The following is a 21,293-nucleotide window of genomic DNA, read 5'->3' on the forward strand; positions in this document are numbered from 1 at the left end:
CACTCCCTAGGACCTTACCGTTAAGTGTATAAGTCCTGCTCTGATTTGCTTTCCCAAAATGCAGCACCTTGCATTTATTCAGAATTAAACTCCATCTCACACTCCTCAGCCATTGGCTCATCTCATTAAGATCCTGTTGTAATCATAGGTAACCTTCTTCACTGTCCACTACACCTCCAATTTTGGTGTCATCTGCAAATCTTACTAACTATATCTGTTATGCTCACATCCAAATTATTTATATAAATGATGAAAAATAGTGGACCTAGCAACAATTCTTGTGGCACTCCACTGGTCACAGGCCTCCAGTCTGAAAAACAACCCTCCACCATCACCCTCTGTCTTCTACCTTTGAGCCAGTTCTGTATCCAAATGGCTAGTTCTCCCTGTATTCCATGAGATCTAACCTTGCTAACCAGTTTCCCATGGAGAACCTTGTTGAATGCCTTACTGAAATCCATATAGGTCACGTCCACCACCCTGCTCTTATAGTCCTCTTTGTTACTTCTTCAGAAAACCGAATCAAGTTTGTGAGACATGATTTCCCACGCACAAAGCCATGTTGACTATCCCTAATCAGTCCTTACCTTTCCAAATACAAGTACATCCTGTCACTCAGGATTCCCTCCAATATCTTGCCCACCACTGATATCAGGCTCACCCGGCCTGTAGTTCCCTGGCTTGTCCTTATCACCTTTCTTAAATAGTGGCACCACGTTAGCCAACCTCCAGTCTTCTGGCCCCTTGTCTGTGACTATCGATGATACAAATATTTCAGTAAGAGGCCCAGCAATCACTTCTCTAGCTTTCCACAGAGATCTTGGTACACTCAATCAGGTCCTGGGGATTTATCCACTTTAATGTGTTTCAAGAAATCCAGCACTTCCTCCTCTATATTCTGGACATTTTTCAAGATGTCACCATTTATTTCCCTACATTTTATATCTTCCATGTTCTTTTCCACAGCAAACAATGATGCAACATACTCAATTAGTATCTCCCCCATCTCCTGCGGCTCCACACAAAGGCCACCTTGCTGATCTTTGAGGAGCCCTGTTTGCTCCCTAGTTACCCTTTTGTTCTTAATGTATTTGTAAAACCCTTTGGTTTCTCTTTAACTCTAATTGCCAAAGCTATCTCATGTCCCAATCAGCCTTTCCTTTCACCCTGACAGGAATATACTGTCTCTCGACTCTCGTTATTTCATTTCTGAAGGTTTCCCATTTTCCTGTCGTCCCTTTACCTGCAAATGTCTGCCCCCAATCAGCTTTTGAGACTTTTTGCCTTATTCCCATCAAAATTAGCCTTCCTCCAATTTAGAACTTCAACTTTTAAATTTGGTCTATCCTTATCCATCACTATTTTAAAACTAATAGAATTATGGTCGCTGGCCCCAAAGTGCTCCCCCACTGACACCTCAGTAACCTGCTCTGCCTTATTTCCCAAGAGTAGGTCAAGATTTGTACCTTCTCTAGTAGATACATCCATATACTGAATCAGAAAATGTTCTTGTACACACTTGACAATTTCCTCTCCATCTAAACCTTTAACACTATGGCGGTCCCAGTCTATGTTTAGAAAGTTAAAATCCCCTACCATAATCATCCTATTACTCTGACAGATAACGGAGATCTCCTTACAAATGTGTTTGTTAATTTCACGCTGACTATTAGGGGGTTTATAATACAATCCCAATAAGGTGATAATCCCTTTCTTATTTTTCAGTTCCACCCAAGTAACTTCCCTGGATGCATTTCCAGGAATATCCTCCTTCAGTACAGCTGTAATGCTATCTCTTATCAAAAACGCCACACCCTCCTCTCTTGCCCTTGCCCTTGCACTTTCTATCCTTCCTACAGCATTTGTATCCTGGAACATTAAGCTGCCAGTCCTGTCCATTCCTGAGCCCCATTTCTGTAATTGCTACGATATCCCAGTTCCATGTTCCTAACCATGCCCTGAGTTCATCTGCTTTCCCTGTCAGGCCTCTTGCACTGAAATAAATGCAGTTTAATTGATCAGTCCTACCTTGTTCTCTGCTTTGTCCCTGCTTGCCCTGACTGACTCGCTTCTTTTCTCAACTGTACCAGTCTCAGATTGATCTCTTTCCTCATTATCTCCCTGGGTCCCATCCGCCACCTTAATAGTTTAAATCCTTCCGAGCAACTCTCGCAAATCTCCCTGCCAGTATATTAGTCCTCTTCAATTCAGGTGCAATACATCCTTCTTGTACAGGTCACTTCTACCTCAGAAGAGATTCCAATGATCCAAAAATGTGAATCCTTCTCCAATAATCCAGCTCCTCAGCCATGCATTTATCTGCTCTATCCTCCTATTCCTCCCCTCACTAGCTTGCAGCACTGAGAGTAATCCAGATATTAGTACTCTCGAGGACCTCTTTTTTAAATTCCTGCCTAACTCTCTTTATTCTCCCTTCAGAATCTCATCCTTTTCCCTTCCTGTGCCATTGGTTCTAATGTGTACAATGACCTCCTGCTGGGCGCTCTCCCCCTTGAGGACATTCTGCACCCTCTCAGACATCCTTGATCCTGGCACTAGGGAGGTAACACACCATTCTGATTTTTCACTGCTGGCCACAGAAATGTCTTACCTGTGCCTCAGACTAGAAAGTCCCCTGACACAATTGATTTCTTGAAACCCAACATACCCCTCATTGCATTAGTCTTGATACCAGAATCTTGGCTGTTTGCGCTACATTCCCATGAGAATCCATCGCCCCCTACATTTTCCAAAGCAGCATACTTGTTTGAAATGGAAATAGCCACAGAAGACTCTTGCACTACCTGCCTACCTCTTACCTTTCCTGGAGGTAATCCATCTATGTGACTGTATCTGCAACTTTTCTCCCTTCCTATAACTGCCATCCATTCACGCTACATTCCCCTGACAGTCCCTCACCCCAACATTTTCCAAATCAGCATATTTGTTTGCGATGGGGATCGCGTGGGAGTCTCGTGCATAACCTGCCTCCCTCTCTTACCTTTCCTGGAGGTAACCCATCTATCTGACTGTATCTGTGGCTTTTCACTCTTCCTATAACTGCCCTCCATCATACCCCCAGCTCCTGTAAATTCTTTATTGCCTCTAATTGCTGGTCCAACTGATCCATGCTTCTCCAGTAGGACTTGCAACCAAACATACTTCATGCAGACAGGAAACTGTCTATAATCTCCCACATCTGACAAGATGTGCATATCACTCTACTAAAGGCTATCTTTGCACCTTAAACTATAGATGCAAAATGTAGCAGTCGTACTGCTCTAAAACACATTGCTCCAGGCTAACTTATTACCTATGTTTTATATTTTTAAAATTGAAGCAGGACAGATAATAACATATAATAAAACATATAATAAAAAAAGCCACTCTACTCACTTAGTGAGGTTACACTTAGCATCTCCCCTGTTGTAAGTCCTCCTACACAGGTTTCTCCAAAGACAGCTATGAATTTTGCTGTTGTTATTTTCTTAGACACAATCCAACGTCCAGAGATACTTGTGCTCAAACAGCAGAGGCAGTATTTGTGCAGATTCATTGCTGGGTCAGGCAGCAGTGTAGGTTTCTTTCTCATTTGAATCACTTCCCATGTGGTCTCTGCTTTTGTTCTCGCTGTCTCCTTTTTAAAAGTGCCGTTGTTTTTATTTTATTCTCCCAAAACAATGCAACAGCTTATACAGTAATGATTGTTCCTTGAATTCAAGAAAATCAGATCCAACTCTGAAAATACTTCAAAAGAAAAGGAGCCACTCTTAGAACCACAATTTTTCCCGTACTCCATCTTGGATTACTCAGAATCTTCCTTTGTTTTTATAACTCCTTTATTTTTGAAGAGGGTCGTTTGTATTCTATTGACAAACCATATCAGGCTTTGTCCAGTATTTCATCTACAAGATGACACCTCCAATAGTGCTGTTTTCCCAATACAGCACTGAACTGTCACTCTAGATTACATGGTTAATACCCTGGAGTAGAACTTGAATTCATTACCTTCTAACCACTTAGCTAATCTAATATATAATTGCAACTTAAGTAAGTCCACAGAAGCCAATATCCCATCATCCTTTATTTACACAAGCGCAGTACATGGACTCTGGCCACCTGGCTCAGAACTGGTCCTTAGAGTGAACAGGATTCCTGAGAATCCTATTTATTTATTTTTTTCTTTATTTTGATACAAGGTGTACGAATCTTTATTCAGTTTCCACCACCAGGAAGAAAGGAAACACCTGAGTGGCCAGTGACAAGCAGTGCCCTTCACATCAAAGGGCAATGCTGTGTGAACGAGAATCCTGTTTTTTTTAATTTTATTAAACAAATGACAAAAACATTTTACAACAAACAGTTACATTTACAGCTGCATACAAGAGACAGCAATTTTACAAAGGAGAGGAGCAGCAAAGCCAGGCACCAAACCCTACCGTTCAAACAGTATACAGGGACATGAGGACAAACCTCAAATCCCAGTTTCACATGAAGAATCCTGTTTTTTTTTTCTTTTCTCCATGGTGTGTGTGTGCGCAGATGGAGACTCCTATTTATTTATTTTTCCTCTTTTTCTTTTTTTCTTCTTCTTTAAAAATTAACCCCCACACTACTGCCTAACTGCAGTAGAGCTTATTTTATCCCTAGCACCCATGGTGTGTGTGTGCAGGTGTGAGACACAGTGAGAGACACAAAGTGCACCAATCTATATTCATTTTCCACCACCAGGAAGATAGGAAAACACCCGGGTGGCCAGTGACAAGCAGTGCCCTTCACATCAAAGGGCAATGCTGTATGAAGAATCCTGTTTATATCTGTTAGCCAGGAGTGCCTGCTTGGCCCAAGTTAACAGCCCCAATCAGGAACTTTTATTCAATGAGATCCACCTGGCCATCCTTATTCTAGTCACTATACAACACAAAGCTCTTTAACCCAAGCTGCCGTATAGTCATTCATTCTGAATGAGAAGATTAGATTAGATTACTTACAGTGTGGAAACAGGCCCTTCGGCCCAACAAGTCCACACCGACCCGCCGAAGCGCAACCCACCCATACCCCTACATTTACCCCTTACCTAACACTACGGACAATTTAGCATAGCAATTCACCTGACCCGCACATCTTTGTGACTGTGAGAGGAAACCGGAGCACCCGGAGAAAACCCACGCAGACACGGGGAGAACGTGCAAACTCCACACAGTCAGTCGCCTGAGTCGGGAATTGAACCCGGGTCTCAGGCGCTGTGAGGCAACAGTGCTAATCACTGTGCCACCGTGCCGCCCACCACTGTGCCACCGTGCCATAATTCAAATTCCATATTCATATCCTACTCTTATATCCCTTTACCCCAACTACATCATCATAACTATCCTGCCTCAATAATTGAAACCAAAATGTATGAATATAAAAATATTCTCCTAAACTTTGTCCCAAATCAAAAATGTAATATCTCTGCCCTCTCACCGTAGACTCCTCAATCATTCCTGGTTGCTTTCTAATAATCTCTGCCAAAAGGTACTTGTGTGGATATCAGATAACCCATAAGCCACACAGTATTCACTGTCTAGGCTGTAAACCTGAATAAGATAGTGGAGAGGTTTATTGTGAAGCTATCCTTTAAAACTTTCCTGGAGACAAAGCTACCTATGGTGATCTCATTGGGCACAGGAGCTAGAAAACCATACTTGTATTGGCGTAACATTATGTTCCTTTTTCTTATGCTTGCAGCTTTCTGATGTTTTGTGATTATGTGAAGCTGTCATTTGTTGACAGGAATGTCACATTGGAGGCTTTCAAAGGCTCGAGGAAGGGAACTGTTTATCTTATGCCACATCAAGTAAGTAATTTTGTATCTTCCACACCTGAGAAGAGGTTCTGTCCATTTTTTACATTAAATAAACACACAGGCTCCGAGCTTCATATACATCAATAGCAGTCACCACTTTACAGCATTAAAATTATAATAGAAGACTTTATTTCATTCACCAAAGTTCATGACCAGTCAAGAATAATGACATAAAACTGTTCTTTACCTTGATACTGACTGCTTAAGGTACAGACTAGATACAAAGTAAATCTTCCTTCTTCACAGAGTGTTTAATGGAAGTGCAAAAGAAGATGATCAATGTACGATGTTTACTAAACCCACAAACATTTAACAAGACAACATAAGGGAAGGTTTCACTCTATTGTATCTAACCTGTGTGGTACTTGACTTGGAATAAAGCTAGTGCAGTACCTTCAAATAAATCTGTTGGACGATATCCTAGTGTTGTGATTTTTAACTTTGTCCAGCCCAGTCCAACATCGGCACCGCCACATCTTGGAATGTTGGGTAATTTATTCCTCAGCAATATGTTTCATGTGGAAAATTGGTGGGATAAGGAGGGGTGAAGTTTAACCTAGTGAGAAAAATTGAAATTTCATTAAAATGTTTGTAATTGCTTTTGAGTATGTTTAACTTTTCTGGATATTAAGAAATACCGATCAAAGTATGAGCTGGCAACATTTGACATGAAGACAGTACCAACAGAAAAAAAGTAAAGACACGGACACCATGTCATCAGACACAATGGAGAGCTGCGGATGTAATGTACTTGATCCTGTTGTGCAGCTGTGGTAAGGAAAACATTAACTTTATTGAAAAATAAATCTTACTGTGGCTTCATCTTGTTACAAAGCTGCAATGGAAAGAAAGATCATGTGGTATTGCACCACTTCCTGTGATCATGCATATGCTTTCTCATTTGCATATCTCACAGCCAGACCTAACCCCTTACACTAATTCACATCCACATTTATCATTCCATCTATTGTATTACACCTTCTCTACAAGTCAGTAGCTTCAGTTTCTTTTTTACAGGCAGATTGACTATGATGGTTTCATTAATCTACCCAAAAATGTTCTCAGCTCATTTGGAGGAGATTGTGTGGCACACATGCTAGCCATCTTTTAAAACAGTATACAGTGACTTGAGCACATTGTTCCTCATTTTTTTGTGCATCTTTGATTTTGTTTGCTGGTAGAGTTGTGGTTGTTATTAAAGGTTTTCACCTTTTCAATTAAACTATCTTTCCACAGGACACAAGTCAAAGCATCGTCTATTGTCAGTTTTCCTCGACCTACTCTGTCTTTGCATTAAGACTTATCATTCTGGTCTGAATTGGTGTAGTTGTGGTGGCTTTTTTTCCTCTAACTCCTTTGAATTTGAATGTTTCTAAGACTTTGTGGTCTTACTCTGTCTTGAAGACCAAGAAGATAATCTGCAAATTTTTCACAAGTCCACATAGCAGTGCTTCATTATCTATCATTGCATGTCTCTGTTCTGTCTCCCACTGGATAGCGTGTATAATAAACTGGTCTATGTTGTCCATTCAACTGCATCTGGAAGAGTGCAGATCCCAGTCCTGCATAAAATGCATCTACAGCAATGACAGTAGCTCTGGGCCATAGTGAGTTAAAATTTCTCCAAACAAACAATCTCTATTGTGCTTCCTCCCTGGACCATATATTGTCTTGTCATAAGTGCTGAAGTGGCTTGTTGATGACAGCTTGGTTGGGCAGAATCTTTATCTCCAAGTTTATCCTGTCATGAATTTCTAGAGCTCAGTAATTTTGCATCGAGCTGGAATCCCTCAAACCACTCTTGCCTTCTGTGAATTTACTATGACACTAATCCATCCAGGACATGAGCATAACAGTTGCATGTGTTGGTTAGTGTAAGTCCTGTTTTCTATAGACATTCACTCTGGTGTTATATTCTGTCTCAAAGGATCTATCGATCAGGGCATCATCCATGTGACATATGACTCCTTCCAGTGTGTCTTGGATATTTGATATTGTTCTCTGGAAAATTCTTGGTCTGAGGTGATGCCAAAAGGGTAATCTGTTGCAAGAAAACCTCACAAACAGTGTAATGAAGGTTGTGAGCAACTTAGACTCTTCATCAGAGGGTAGTTGCCAAAAACAAATATTAGTATATGGTATGCTATCTTTAGGTTTTCTGTCCTGTGAACAGCCTTAGAAATTCCATTCTGAAGTTTAAGTCTGATTTTCTTGGTCTTTCAGTTCTTCTACTCTGCAAGTCAGAGGTAAGTCAGTACAGGCTTTCCTGGTTTGGAGTGAATAACTCTGGGTTAAGATAAAATGTATGGTTTTAAGATTTTTCTCTCTATGTCGTAAAAAGTTTGATTCAGTTGACATATGGCCTGAGTTCTATAGCCCCGTCCACATCATTTAAAAGCATGATGGTTGAAGGAACTTTTGTTCAAGTATATTTTCTTCACCTTATCTTTGGTATCAGAAAGAACTGAAACTGCTGCCTCTGTGCTGAACTTAAAGAATGTCTTCTTTCTATCCATACGGTCATTAGCATCACAGTAGCTTCTGCTTAGATCCTTGAACTTGCCAAAAAGGCATTTCCACATTTATGTCTTCTATTCGTGGATCTTGCCATGTTTTGCTGGCTTTCCTTTAGATTTGACCTTGCTGTGATACACAGTTTGTGCAGTACAGGCAGACCATACCATAGGCTGATAGAGATGGGGAAGGAATACGATATTATGGTTGAAGAGAAGGTGCACAAAAAGCAAGATCAACATTCGATTTGAAATTTGAGAGTTCCATTCAGTAGTTTAATAACAGCGGGAAATAACCTGTCCTCAAACCTATTGGTACATGTGTTTAAGCTTTTGTATTTTCTGCCTGATGGAAGTGATTGGAAGAGATTATAACTAGGTTGGGAGGGGTCTTTGATGATGTTTGGCTGTCCTTCCGAGACAGCAAGAAATGTAGATGGAGTCAATGGTTGGAAGGTTGGCTTGTGTGATGGACAGATGCTGTGTTCATAACTTTTAGTTTCTTACTGTCTTGGGCAGAATATTGCCATACTAAACCGTGATGCACATGGAACTTTCTATCGTGCATCTCTAAAAATTGGTAAGGGTCCTTGTGGAGGTTCTGAATTTCCTTCGTCTCCTGAGCAAGTAGAGGTATTATTGTGCCTTCCTGACCGTCACATTAATGTGGGTGGTCCAGGACAGATGCCAGTGATTGTCACTCCTGGGAACTTGATGCTTTCAACCAGCTCCACCTCGGCTCCATTGATGTAGATCAAAGCGTGTCCTCCACCTTGTTTCCTGAAGTCAATGGCCAGCTCTTTAGTTTTGCTGACATTGAGGGAGAGATTGTTATTTTTACACCACAACGCCAAGCACTCTGTCTATTTTCTGTATCTGTCTCGCCATTGTTTGAGATCCAGCCTACAATGGTGGTATCATCTGCAAACTTGTAGATGGAGTTGGAACTGTGTGGCCAAATTTCGTCCTGAGTGTACAAGGAGTACATTAAGGTGCTGAGTACCCAGCCTTGCGGGGCACCGGTGCTGTTGTCTATTCTCACTGATTGCGACCGGTGAGTCAGGAAGTTGAGGATCCATTTGCAGAGGGTGGACCAGAGATCTAGGTTATTGAACTTGGTGGGACAAGTTTTGTTCCTGTGATGCTTGCCATACCAATGACAGTTAGCTGGAGTGGTTAATGCAAACACTTTCTCCCTCCAGGGTTTTTTGTTCGATTAGTTTTCTGTTTTTCAACTTAACACACTCCACTGAATCAGTTCTTTTGCAATTTTGATATCTGTCATGCCAAATTAAAAGTAATTTTGCTTGCTGACCTCTTCCTGAACCACAAGGGGCAAAGCCACATTAGATTTGGTACTGGGTGTTAAATTGAGGTAAAAAATGAGGTCTGCAGATGCTGGAGATCACCGCTGCAAATGTGTTGCTGGTCAAAGCACAGCAGGCCAGGCAGCATCTCAGGAATAGAGAATTCGACGTTTCGAGCATAAGCCCTTCATCAGGCATTCCTGATGAAGGGCTTATGCTCGAAACGTCGAATTCTCTATTCCTGAGATGCTGCCTGGCCTGCTGTGCTTTGACCAGCAACACATTTGCAGCTGTTAAATTGAGGTAGGTGAGCACTTTGGTGATAGTGACCACATTTCAGTTATGTTTACTTTAGCAATGAAACAGATAAGTATACACCAGATGGCAAGTGCTACAGCAAGTGCTAAGTGCAATTAGGCAAGAATTAGGATGCATAGATGGGGAAGGAAACTGCAGAGGATGTGGAGCTTATTCAAGGAACAGTTAGTGCCTGTCCTTGATAAGTATGTACGTCTCAGACAGGGAGGAAGTTGTCGAGCGCAGGTTTACTAAGAAAATTGAATCACTTGTTGAGGGAAAATATTTGCTAATCCATGATAGGCCCACAAAAGCAAAATTGGCCAAATTGTGCCAGAACACCCAGAATTCCCGAGCAGCTCACAATCTGAATCAGACAGCACGCAGACAAGGGATTAGGCTTTCTGCTCCCACAGACATGACACGACACCATAGTTATCTCAAAGCCCTAAGGGCAGTTTCACAATCCAGCAATACCAAAGCCACACAAAGAGCAGGTCAGAGAGAGGTACCACAGGACAATGGAAGCACCTCACCACTTCAGAAGAGACATTAACACCTACCTGTGAAGAGGAATGGAACCGTTGCCACTGTCAGGATATTGCATTGTATGAAGGAACAGGACATTCATCCGATATTTGTTTTTCCATTAGCATCTTTGTAACTAGATTACTCCATTTCCAGATACATTGTAGTTCCCCATTTCTTAATCAGTGTCATTGTGCAGCATTGCTATAAAACTAGTCTCATCCTCCGCTCTGGGAAGAGAAATTCCAGTCTACCTGTACAGACGGCCAGTTCTGTGTCAGCCTAGTCAATTTCTCTTCCAGCGAGGTCGCTTGCAATAAACTGTTTTGTCAATTTCACTTCGAATGGTGTTTTGTGATCTCTAATCTATTGGGCAAATTTCTCCAACACTTGTCAAAAGGAAGAAGAGGAGAAGAGTTAGGATGAGATGTGAAGACTCAGTTGGGGCGATTCAGAGTTACAAGGTAGCCAGGAAAAACCCAAAGGGAGAGCTAAGATGAGTGAGGAGGGGACATGAAAGGTTGTTCGCAGGTAGGATCAGGGAAAACCCTAAAGATTTCTCTAGGTATATAAGGGATAAAAGAATGACTAGAACAAGATTAAAAATCACACACCACTAGGTTATAGTCGAACAGGTTTAATTGGGAGCACTAGCTTTTGGAGCGCTGCTCCTTCATCAGATGGTTGTGACTATAACCTGGTGTTGTGTGATTTTTAATTTTGTACACCCCAGTCCAACACCGGCATCTCCAAATCTAGAATAAGATTAGGGCCAATCAAGGACAGTAGTGGGAAGTTGTGCATGGAGTCAAAGGAGATAGGGGAAGTGCTAAATGAATATTTTCATCAGTATTCACACTGGAAAAAGACAATGTTGTCAAGGAGAATAATGAGAAACTGGCTCCTAGACTAGCTAGGATTAAGGTTCACAAGGAGGAGGTGTTAGCAATTCAGGAAAATGTGAAAATAGATAAATTCCCTGGGCCGGATAGTATTTAACCCAGGATTCTCTGGGAAGCCAGGGAGGAGATTGCAGAGACTTCGGCTGTGATCTTTATGTCATCATTGCCTACAGGAATAGTGCCTGAAGACTGGAAGATAGTAAATGTTGTTCTCTTGTTCAAGAAGGAGAGTAGAGACAACCCTAGAAATGACAGATCAGTGAGCCATACTTTGGTTGTTGGAAAAGGTTATAAGAAATAGGATTTATGATCATCTCGATAGGAATAAGTTGGTTAGAGGTAGTCAACATGGTTTTGTGAAGAGTAGGTATTGCCTCAAGTCTTACGGAGGTCTTTGAGAAGGTGATCAAACAGGTGGATGAGGGTAAAGCCCTTGATGTGGTGTATATGGATTTCAGTAAGGCTTTTGGTAAGGTTCCCCATGGTAGGCTACTGCACAAAATATGGAGGCATGGGATTGGGGATGATTTAGCGGTTTGGATCAGAAATTGGCTAGCTGAAAGAAGACAGTGAGCGGTGGTTGATAGGAAAGATTTCATCCTGGAGTTCAATTACTAGTGGTGTACCACAAGGATCTGTTTTGGGTCCACTGCTGTTTGTCATTTTTTATAAATGACCTGTATGAGGCATAGAAGGATGGATTAGTAATTTTATGGACAACACTAACGTTGGTACAGTTGTGGGTCGCGCAGAAGAATGTTGTAGGTTTCAGAGGGACATAGATAAGCTGCAGAGCTGAGCTGAGAAGTGGCAAATGGAGTTTAATGCAGAAAAGTGTGAGGTGATTCATTTTAGAAGGAGTAACAGGAATGTAGAGTACTGGGCGAATGGTAAGATCCTTGGTAAATGAGCAGAGATATCTCAGTGTTCATGTACTTTAGATTACTTAAAATTGGCACCCAGGTTGATAGGGCTGTTAAGAAGGCATACAGTGTGTTAGCTTTTATGAGTAGGGGGATCGCGTTTCAGAACCATGAGGTCATGCTGCAGCTGTACAAAACTCTGGTGCGGCCATACTTGGAGTATTGCATGCAGTTCTGGTCACTGCATTATAGGAAGGATGTGGAAGCTTTGGAAAGGGTTCAGAGGAGATTTTATTTATAGATTTGTAGAATGTGCGTGTCACTGGCTAGCCTGCACTTATTGAAAAAGGCATCAAGTGTTTAATTATTTCCAGTACTTTTATGTTCAACAAGCTCTTGCCTGACTAGGATAACATATGTGTAGACAACAATTGAAGGGAGGTGCTGACATAACAGTAATATGACTGTGCTAATAATCCAGAATTTCAAGATAATGGTCTGGAAGTATGGGTTTGATTTCCATGAAATTTGAATTAGTAAATATCTAGAATCAAAAGTGACCCTCAGTGAAACCATTTAATGATTGTTGGTTGGTTGCTGGTTCACTGATGTCCTTTCTGGAAGAAAATTGCTATTCCTACCTGGTCTGGCCTACATGTGACTCCAGATCTACAGCAATGTGGTTAACCCTTAACTGCCCTTAAAAATGGCCCGAGCATGATATACAGTTCAAGGGGCATTTAAGGATAAGCAATAAATACTTATCTACTCACTGAGTATTTACAGAGTCTGATAAGTCAAAAGGTGTGGCACTGGAAAAGAACAGCAGGTCAGGCAGCATATGAGAAACAGGAGACTCAACATTTTGGGCACAAGCCCTTCATTTATTCCTGAATTAGGAAACATTTTACGATTGTTTCATGTTGCCACAAGGCTGCAAAAGAGATGAAATTAATGAAATATCACAACACTTCCTGGGATGGTGTATACTGTCTTTCATTAGCATATTACACAGTCAGACTTAATCTTTTACACTACAGTAGAAACAAACAAGCAGTTTGGAGGGTAAAGATTGAGATGCAGACACAAACAGAAAGTAGATATAGACAGAAAGAGGGACGCTGAGAATTCTCGAAGAAAAGAATACAACTAACTCAGCAAGGGGTCAGTTTTTCTATTTGGCAGAGAAAAGACAAGAACACTTGGAAATACTGTGCAAAGTGGCTAAGGTCTAAAACCCTAAAAGCTACAAGACAGCTCGGAGATGTTAACTAACTGAGCAGTTTCCCCAGAGTGGCCAAACTCCGAATCGGGATGTCAGCTGAAAAGGATCTGGAAAGCTACACCATCAGGATTGTTGTGAACTGAGAGAGAGAGAGAAGATGGTTAATAGAGATGTATCTCGCAGGTGATAATCATACCCATTAAAATTCACAAATAAAGGCTATTTACTGATTTAACTCCTGACTACCTGGCATGGACAAAATCAGAATTTAATGAAACTGCATATCTATGTAATGCCTCATTGTGCATCACACCCCACACATTTTTTGTGGTTGTGTATCTATTTTTGTATTAAATGTTATCTTTTAAATTTGAGATGTTGTTTATCGGTTTCATGTGAAATTTGTTTTGGTACTGTTTGGTGTTTAAGTAAAAGCTACAGAAAGTGGAACCTTATTGGTAATTTCTTCTCCTTTGGAGATCATTCAGTAAATTTGGTAAATTTTATTTTACAGTTTCCCCAAGTGTTTCAACCAGTTCTGTACCCCAGCATTGTATACTGATAGACCTATCCTCACCAGTACTGTACCCCAGTGTTATACAGTGCCAGAAATGTCCCCACCAGTATTATACAGTGACAGATGTTTCTCCACCAATATTGTATCAAAGAACAACAAAGAACAGTACAGCACAGGAATAGGCCCTTTGACCCACCAAGACTGCACTAACGCATGATGTCTTTCTAAACTAAAAATCTTTTGCATCTACATTGTCTGTATCCCTTTTCACTACCAATTCCCATGTGAGTCAAGATGCCTCTTAAACATTGCTATTGTAATTGTCTCCACCACTTCTTCTGGCAGCGCACTTACCACTCTGTGCAAAACACTGGTCTCTCTCATCTCCTTTAAACTTAACCCCCTCCATCTTAGACCTATGTCCCCTAGTAATTGACATTCCTATCCTGGGGAAAGACGCCAACTATCCATTCTATCCATCCCTTTCATAATTTTGTAAACTTCTTTCAGTTTGCCCTCATCCATCGACGTTCAAGTGAAAACAAACTAAGTTTGTCCAATCCCTCCTCATAGCTAATACCTTTCAAACCAGGCAACATCTTGGCAAACCATTTCTGTACCCTCTCTAAAGCCTTCACATCTTTCTGGAAGTGTGGCAACCAAAACTGTAGACAATATTCCAATATTCACAGTCACCTCATGTATTCAGTAAATGACTTCTGTTCACAAATACTGTACCCCAGTGTTATACAGTGACAGACCCATCCCCACCAATACTGTATCCCAGTATATAGTGACAGACCCATCCCCACCAGTACTGTACTACAGTATTATACAGTGACAATGTGTCTCCTCCAATTCTGTAGTCCTTAGTTACCCCCAGGACTAACATACACTATGCTAATTACCCCTTGCATCCAGCAGTGACAGGGATATACAGATATAACTGGAGGTACTTGTTTCACTTATTCTCTGACATGAATCTCTTTGTTTCTGTGCTTCCCAGGTTGTCTTTTTGTCAAAAGATCTCAAAAAGGCGCTAAGATCCTTCACAATGCCATTTTCTCAGATAAAAGATTGTAAGATCAAGCTGCCAAAGCTTAGGCCAGGCTATATCAAAGGGCAAATTGAAGCAGAGCCAAATGGTAAGTAGGAATAAGGAATGTCCCAGTCTCCTTCAATATGTGTTCCAGCAAGTAAAGGCAGAAATGGGTAATGATTAAAAGCTGATGACAGAATTGCTTTGTTCGGGCGGCACGGTAGCACAGTGGCTAGCACTGCTGCCTCACAGCGCCAGAGACCCAGGTTCAATTCCCACCTCAGGCGACTGACTGTGTTGGAGTTTGCACATTCTCCCCGTGTCTGTGTGGGTTTCCTCCCACAGTCCAAAGATGTGCAGGCCAGGTGAATTGGCAAAGCTAAATTGCCCGTAGTGTTGGGTAAATGTAGGGGAATGGGTGGGTTGCGCTTCGGTGTGGACTTGTTGGGCCGAAGGGCCTGTTTTCACACTATAAGTAATCTAATCTAATCTAATTCCTTCTTAAAATCATCTCTCCTCAGTTGTTGGTTCTGACATATTACATGACTTTTGACTCTTCATCTGTAGAATGTTCCGTATCATTTCCATGATGTCTTTTACTCTCAGAATGACAGTATGAGGTGGCGTCAACAGCATGGCATGGTGACTCAGTGGTTAGTATTGCTGCCTCACAGTGCCAGAGACAGGGGTGGGATTCCAGCCTTGGGTGACTGTCTGTGTGGAGTTTGCATTGTTCTCTCTATGTTGGTGTGGGCTTCCACCACATGCTTCTATTTCCTCCCACAGTGCAAAGATGTGCAGGTTAGGTAGATTGGCTATGCCAAATTATCCATAGTGTATAGTAATGTGCAGGCTAAGTGGATTATTAATAGTAAAAGCAGGCTAATGGAGATAGGATTAAGGTCTGGATCTGGGTGAGATGCTCTTCAGAGGGATGGTGTGGACTTGATGGGCCAAGTGACCTCTTTCGACACTGTAGGGACACTATATTCTATAAGATAAAGTAACAGCATTGCTTCTATTCATCTGATTATCAAATCCTCATTTATTATAGGAATTCTGACAGCTTTATAGTATGCCCTGTCCAGTCTTTAGTCTCATCATTCTATGATCCTTCGAAGTGTCATCATTCTCAACAGTATTTAATATTGGTCAATACTGTATTGAAGAAGGGCTTATGCCCGAAACGTCAATTCTCCTGCTCTTTGGATACTGCCTGACCTGCTGTGCTTTTCCAGCAACACATTTTCAGCTCTGATCTCCAGCATCTGCAGTCCTCACTTTCTCCCCCAATACTGTATTGGTTTGAAAATTCAGTACTTCCAGGGAATCCTGTTCTGCTTACCTTTTTCAAGCCTTCCAGGAGGCACCACTTGTGATTCTGAAAATTTTCCAGTCATGGGGCAACCACTTCCTGAAACATTCAGCCACCATATATCTTGTGGTGAATCAAGCTGCACTTTGATTTCAGAACCCTCAAAATGTGTTTGAGACACTTGCTGCAAGGATGATCATTTGGGACACATGATATGTCTTGAAATTCCCCAAAAGTGCAGAAATTGAAGGTTAAAGAAGCAGCTGTCCCCTTTTGGAACACAGGGACAAGAAGTCTAGAGGAGGTTGACTGTTCAAGTCTGGGGCAAAAAGAAGCCTTATGAGGAAGGTCTCTTTGGCAAGAAACAGCTGAGCTGATTTTTCATCATCCTCAGTGATAAATAAATCCACAAGTTCTCCTTATTGTTGGAGTGAGGTGTCTGTGGGTGTAGGGATTGAATAATTTGGAGAAAAAAAGCTGAGGGTCATCTTTGACCGACAGATAATCTCCGAGTTGTAAGTAGAGTTGACAAGGAGAACAATACTGGATACTTGCTGCACTCCAGGCAGTTCACAGCCAATCTTTCCAGAAAGACAGTGATGAAGGACAGAGCTGAAGCAATCTTTACATTTTTCTAAGTTTGGGAGAAGATTTGTAGCTCGGGTGCTCGCTGTTGTGGTTCTGTTCGCCGAGCTAGGAGCTTTTGTTGCAAACGTTTCGTCCCCTGTCTAGGTGACATCCTCAGTGCTTGGGATCCTCCTGTGAAGTGCTTCTGTGATGTTTCCTCCAGCATTTATAGTGGCTTGGCTCTGCCGCTTCCCGGTTGTCAGTTGCTGTCCGCTGCAGTGGCCGGTATATTGGGTCCAGGTCGATGTGTTTGTTGATAGAATCAGATGGCACTCATCCACTGATTCTATAAACAAACACATCGACCTGGACCCAATATACCGGCCACTGCAGCGGACAGCTGGAACTGACAACCGGAAGCAGCAGAGACAAGCCACTATAAATGCCGGAGGTAACATCACAGAAGCGCTTCACAGGAGGCTCCCAAGTACTGAGGATGTCACCTAGAAAGGGGACGAAACGTTTGCAGCAAAAACTCCCAGCTCTGCGAACAGAACCACATTTACATTTTTCTATTTATTTTCAGAATTTCACATTACAGACATATGGCTCTTAACCTTGTGGTTCTTGTGATGTAGAAGTAGTAAATCTGGACCAGAAAATCCATGGTCAATTCCCACCTTCTTTGGAGGTGTATTATAAAATGTCCAAAACAAGTTAACTTTAAAACAAAAGTATATAGCTCCTAATCCAACATAGAGATTTCTTTTTAGAGGATCATGTGACTGTCTAGTTCATGTACACTAATTGTATGCAATTAGACATAATTAATATACAATTGACATTGTGGATCAGTGGTTTAGGCATCTAGTGCTGTTGAGCAGTACTCTCCTCTACGAACCTCTGGGACTTAGGGAATGAAGATAAAACCTGTGAGGGGAAATGAGGCAATTTGTAGATTTTTTTGGAGAGGGAGCTGGGTAAAAGGAGTGTATGTTTTTCTTCCCTAATCAGAATTGGCCTCTGGAGACAAACCTAACTAAAATTTAAAATTTTCACATGTTTAAACATGGGGCATGAGACAGGTTCCCTGTCTGATTAAGGGAGATACATAGGATGCCAACTGGAGGATCAATCAAAGGGCATTGAGCTTCACAGGAAGACCTGACTAAGTGTAAATAATGGAGAGGGCATTTCAACATGAGATTGTCCTACAAGCAACAGAATTTTAAAAGACTTAATTAACAAACACAAAGCAACCAGACCAGCACAGTGAATAGGGAACTCCTCTACAGGGCAGCCTTTGGGGGTATTCAGAATGCAGAAAGGGCCTGCTCGGAGCACTGGCTCCTGGCCTGCTCATGTATACTTATTTTCAGGCATGTGATCTGTACCCACTGCATTGAAGAAACTGGTGATTGGTTGGGAAATACCTGTTGCAGTTGTAAATATATCTTTAACAAGGTTCTTAAAGAGACAAATTGCCTATCTGCCTCATAAGGGCGTTTAGTCTCTCAAGCCTGCTTCTCCATTCAATAGGATCATGGTTGATCAAACATTCATTATGTCCACTTTCCTGCTCTTTCCCCATAACCCCTGTTTTCCCTACTGATCAAGAATCTATCTTCCTCAATCTTAAAAAACACAAGGGCCCTACTCTCATGGCGTTCTGTAGAAAGGAGTTCCAGAGGCACTCAGCCCTCAGAGAAGATTTATTTTTACTTGTCTCAGTCTTAAATTGGTGTTCCTTTACACTGAAACTATGCCCTCTGGTGATGAGGGAAAACATCCTCTGAGAATTTACCCTAAGAATCCTACATTTTTAATGTTCGCATTCTTCTACACTCTAGTGTGTAGAGACCCAACCTGTTTAGCCTTTGCTCAGAGTACAATCTCCTAGTGCTCCATTTCTGAATTGTCTCCAATGAAATGATATCTTTCCTTAAACAAGGGGACCAAAACTGGTCATAGCACTCCAAATCTGGTTTCATCAGCATCTTGTACAGTTGCAGTATTGAGAAAGTTTATAGCCTTAAAACTTATCCTTAAACAGTTAGACTAAAATGTAATTTTGAATTATAGAACACATTTGCTGCATACTAGAAAATAGACAGGCAGGGAGGGTCAGACAATTAAGAACATTTGCCTTAACATCAGTGAATCTGTATAAGCAGGACATCGAGTGATAACATTCACGGTTATTCCTTTGTAAAATTAATAGCAATGTTTGATTCTGACCTCAAAACAAAACTCAGTATCAATTAACTTCTCTCCCGAATTATTGTCCTTCACTATTATCTGTCCAGTTCAGAACATGCAGTTCTTTTGTTAATTTTTTGTGTTTTTGTGACAGGACAGCCTTTGTAAACTTGTGTATAAAGGTAACCTGGTTGTGGTAACCTGCCAGGGCTCTTGAAGGACGAGCAATGTCCTACACTCCTGGGTTATTAGAATCTAGTTAGCTTGGCTTATAGGTATCAGTGATATGTTGTAACAGTGATGCTATTAGTAAATTAAGGGGCTAATTAAAATTAAATTAAAATGGTCTGTAAGAGTTTTTCTAAATTCCAGACTACCAAAGGTATGATCTCTGGAACAAACCAAGAGAGGTTTACAGGTGGAGTTCACAAGAAATTCCCTGGGCCGTCTCAAGTCTGTACTTTATCAGTAAGACTTCCCTACTCTTATTTTCCAAACCCCTTTGAAATAAGGGCCATCATTCCATTAGTCTTTCTGCTGCAACTGTGTGCCAGCTTTGTGTTTTGTGTGCAACTACCCCCAAGTCCTAGTATTGCAACTTTGTTATTTTCTTTTATTTAAATAATACTGCTTCCAAAATGAACAACTTCACATTTTCCAAATTATTCTCCATTTGCCAACTCTTGCCCACTGACTTAACCTGTCAATGTTTCTGTAAACTATTTGTACTGTTTTTCACTTGCCTTTTGACCTATTCTTGTCTCATCTACAAATGTGGTGAAAGTACATCACTTCCTTCCTCCAAGTCATTTGTACATGTCATAAACAATTGCAATCCCAGCACTGATTCCTGTGGAATCTCATTGCTCAGAGTTGCCAACCTGAAAATAAAATCCCTTATCTCCATCTGATGTTTCCTGCCCATTGCCCAAATCTCTATCTATGCAAATACACTGTCTCCATAGGGCTCTTATGACTTAAACCTTTGTGAGGAACTTTGTCAAACATCTTCTGGAAGATCAAATACAATACATTTATCGGTTCCCCTCTAGCCACTCTAGTTGATACTTCCTTGAAAATCTCTAATAAATTAATGAGACACGATTTTCCTTTCATAAAGCCATGCTGACCTTTGCTTAATTACGATTTTCTAAATGTTTTGCTATCACTTCCTTAATTATTGATTCAAACATTTTCCGAACAATTAGCCTATAATTACCCGCTTTTTAACCTCCTTCCATTTCCGAATAAGAATGTCACATTGGCAGTTTTCCAATCCTTCAGTACTTCTATAGAATCAAAGAATTTTAAAAATTACAACCAATGCATCCACTATCTCTATAGCTACTACCATAGGATGCAGGTCATCAAGGCCAGGGGATTTATCTACCTTTAGATCCATTAGTTCGTCTGATACTACTTCTCAAGCGATAGTAATGGTATTAATTCCTCCTGTGTTCTTTAGTATTAATGGAATGTTTGAAATATTTTCCATGGTAAAGGCTAATGCAAAATATCCATTAGCTGTTCTGCCCTTTCCTTGTTCCCCATAACTAGGAATCTCTCCAGATTCTTTGTCTAAGGGGCCTATGTTCAATTTGATCTCTATCTTGCTTTTTATATATTTTAAAAAGCCCCCTGAGTGTCAGAGCTGAGGGGTGACCTTATAGAGATGTATAAAATCATGAGGGGCTTGAATAGGGAGCCAAGAACTGGAGGGCATTGGTTTGCGGGGGGTGGGGGAGATGGATTTAAAAGGGACCTAAGGGGCAACTTTTTCACACAGAGGTGAGATGCATGTATGGAATGAAGTGCCGAAGGAAGTTGTGGAGGTTGGTACAATTACAACTTTAAAAGGCATATGGAAGGGTATATGAATAGAAAGGGTTTTGAGGGATATGGGCCAAGTGCTGGCAGGTGGGATTAGATTAATTTAGGATATTTGGTCATCATGGACGAGTTGGACCAAAGGATCTGTTTCCATGCTGTACATCTCTATGACTATGACATATTGTCAGTTCTTATATTCCTTGCAAGTTTGACCTTGTGGTTTATTTTCTCTCTTCAGTCCTCCTTTACTGGATTCTGAATTTATCCCAGTTTTCAGGGCTGTTACTGATTTTTGCCTCCTTATATGCTTTTTCTTTCAACTTTATGCTTTCCTTAACTTAAG

The 21,293-nt window shown here is 41.1% G+C and overlaps 1 protein-coding gene across 1 annotated transcript in view; it reads left to right on the forward strand.

The window, feature by feature from the left end:
- The first annotated feature begins 2,953 nt into the window (after nt 1-2,953).
- The window catches only part of LOC132827718 (WW domain-binding protein 2-like), a 31,331-nt gene continuing 12,991 nt past the window's right edge, over nt 2,954-21,293 (forward strand). Inside the window, exons 1-3 of the mRNA XM_060844403.1 lie at nt 2,954-2,964; nt 5,731-5,839; nt 15,007-15,145. Coding sequence (XP_060700386.1) covers nt 2,954-2,964; nt 5,731-5,839; nt 15,007-15,145 — 259 coding nt within the window. The remainder of the gene's footprint in view (nt 2,965-5,730; nt 5,840-15,006; nt 15,146-21,293) is intronic.

The sequence above is a fragment of the Hemiscyllium ocellatum genome, chromosome 25 (genome assembly GCF_020745735.1).
Source record: "Hemiscyllium ocellatum isolate sHemOce1 chromosome 25, sHemOce1.pat.X.cur, whole genome shotgun sequence".
Lineage (NCBI taxonomy): Eukaryota > Metazoa > Chordata > Chondrichthyes > Orectolobiformes > Hemiscylliidae > Hemiscyllium > Hemiscyllium ocellatum.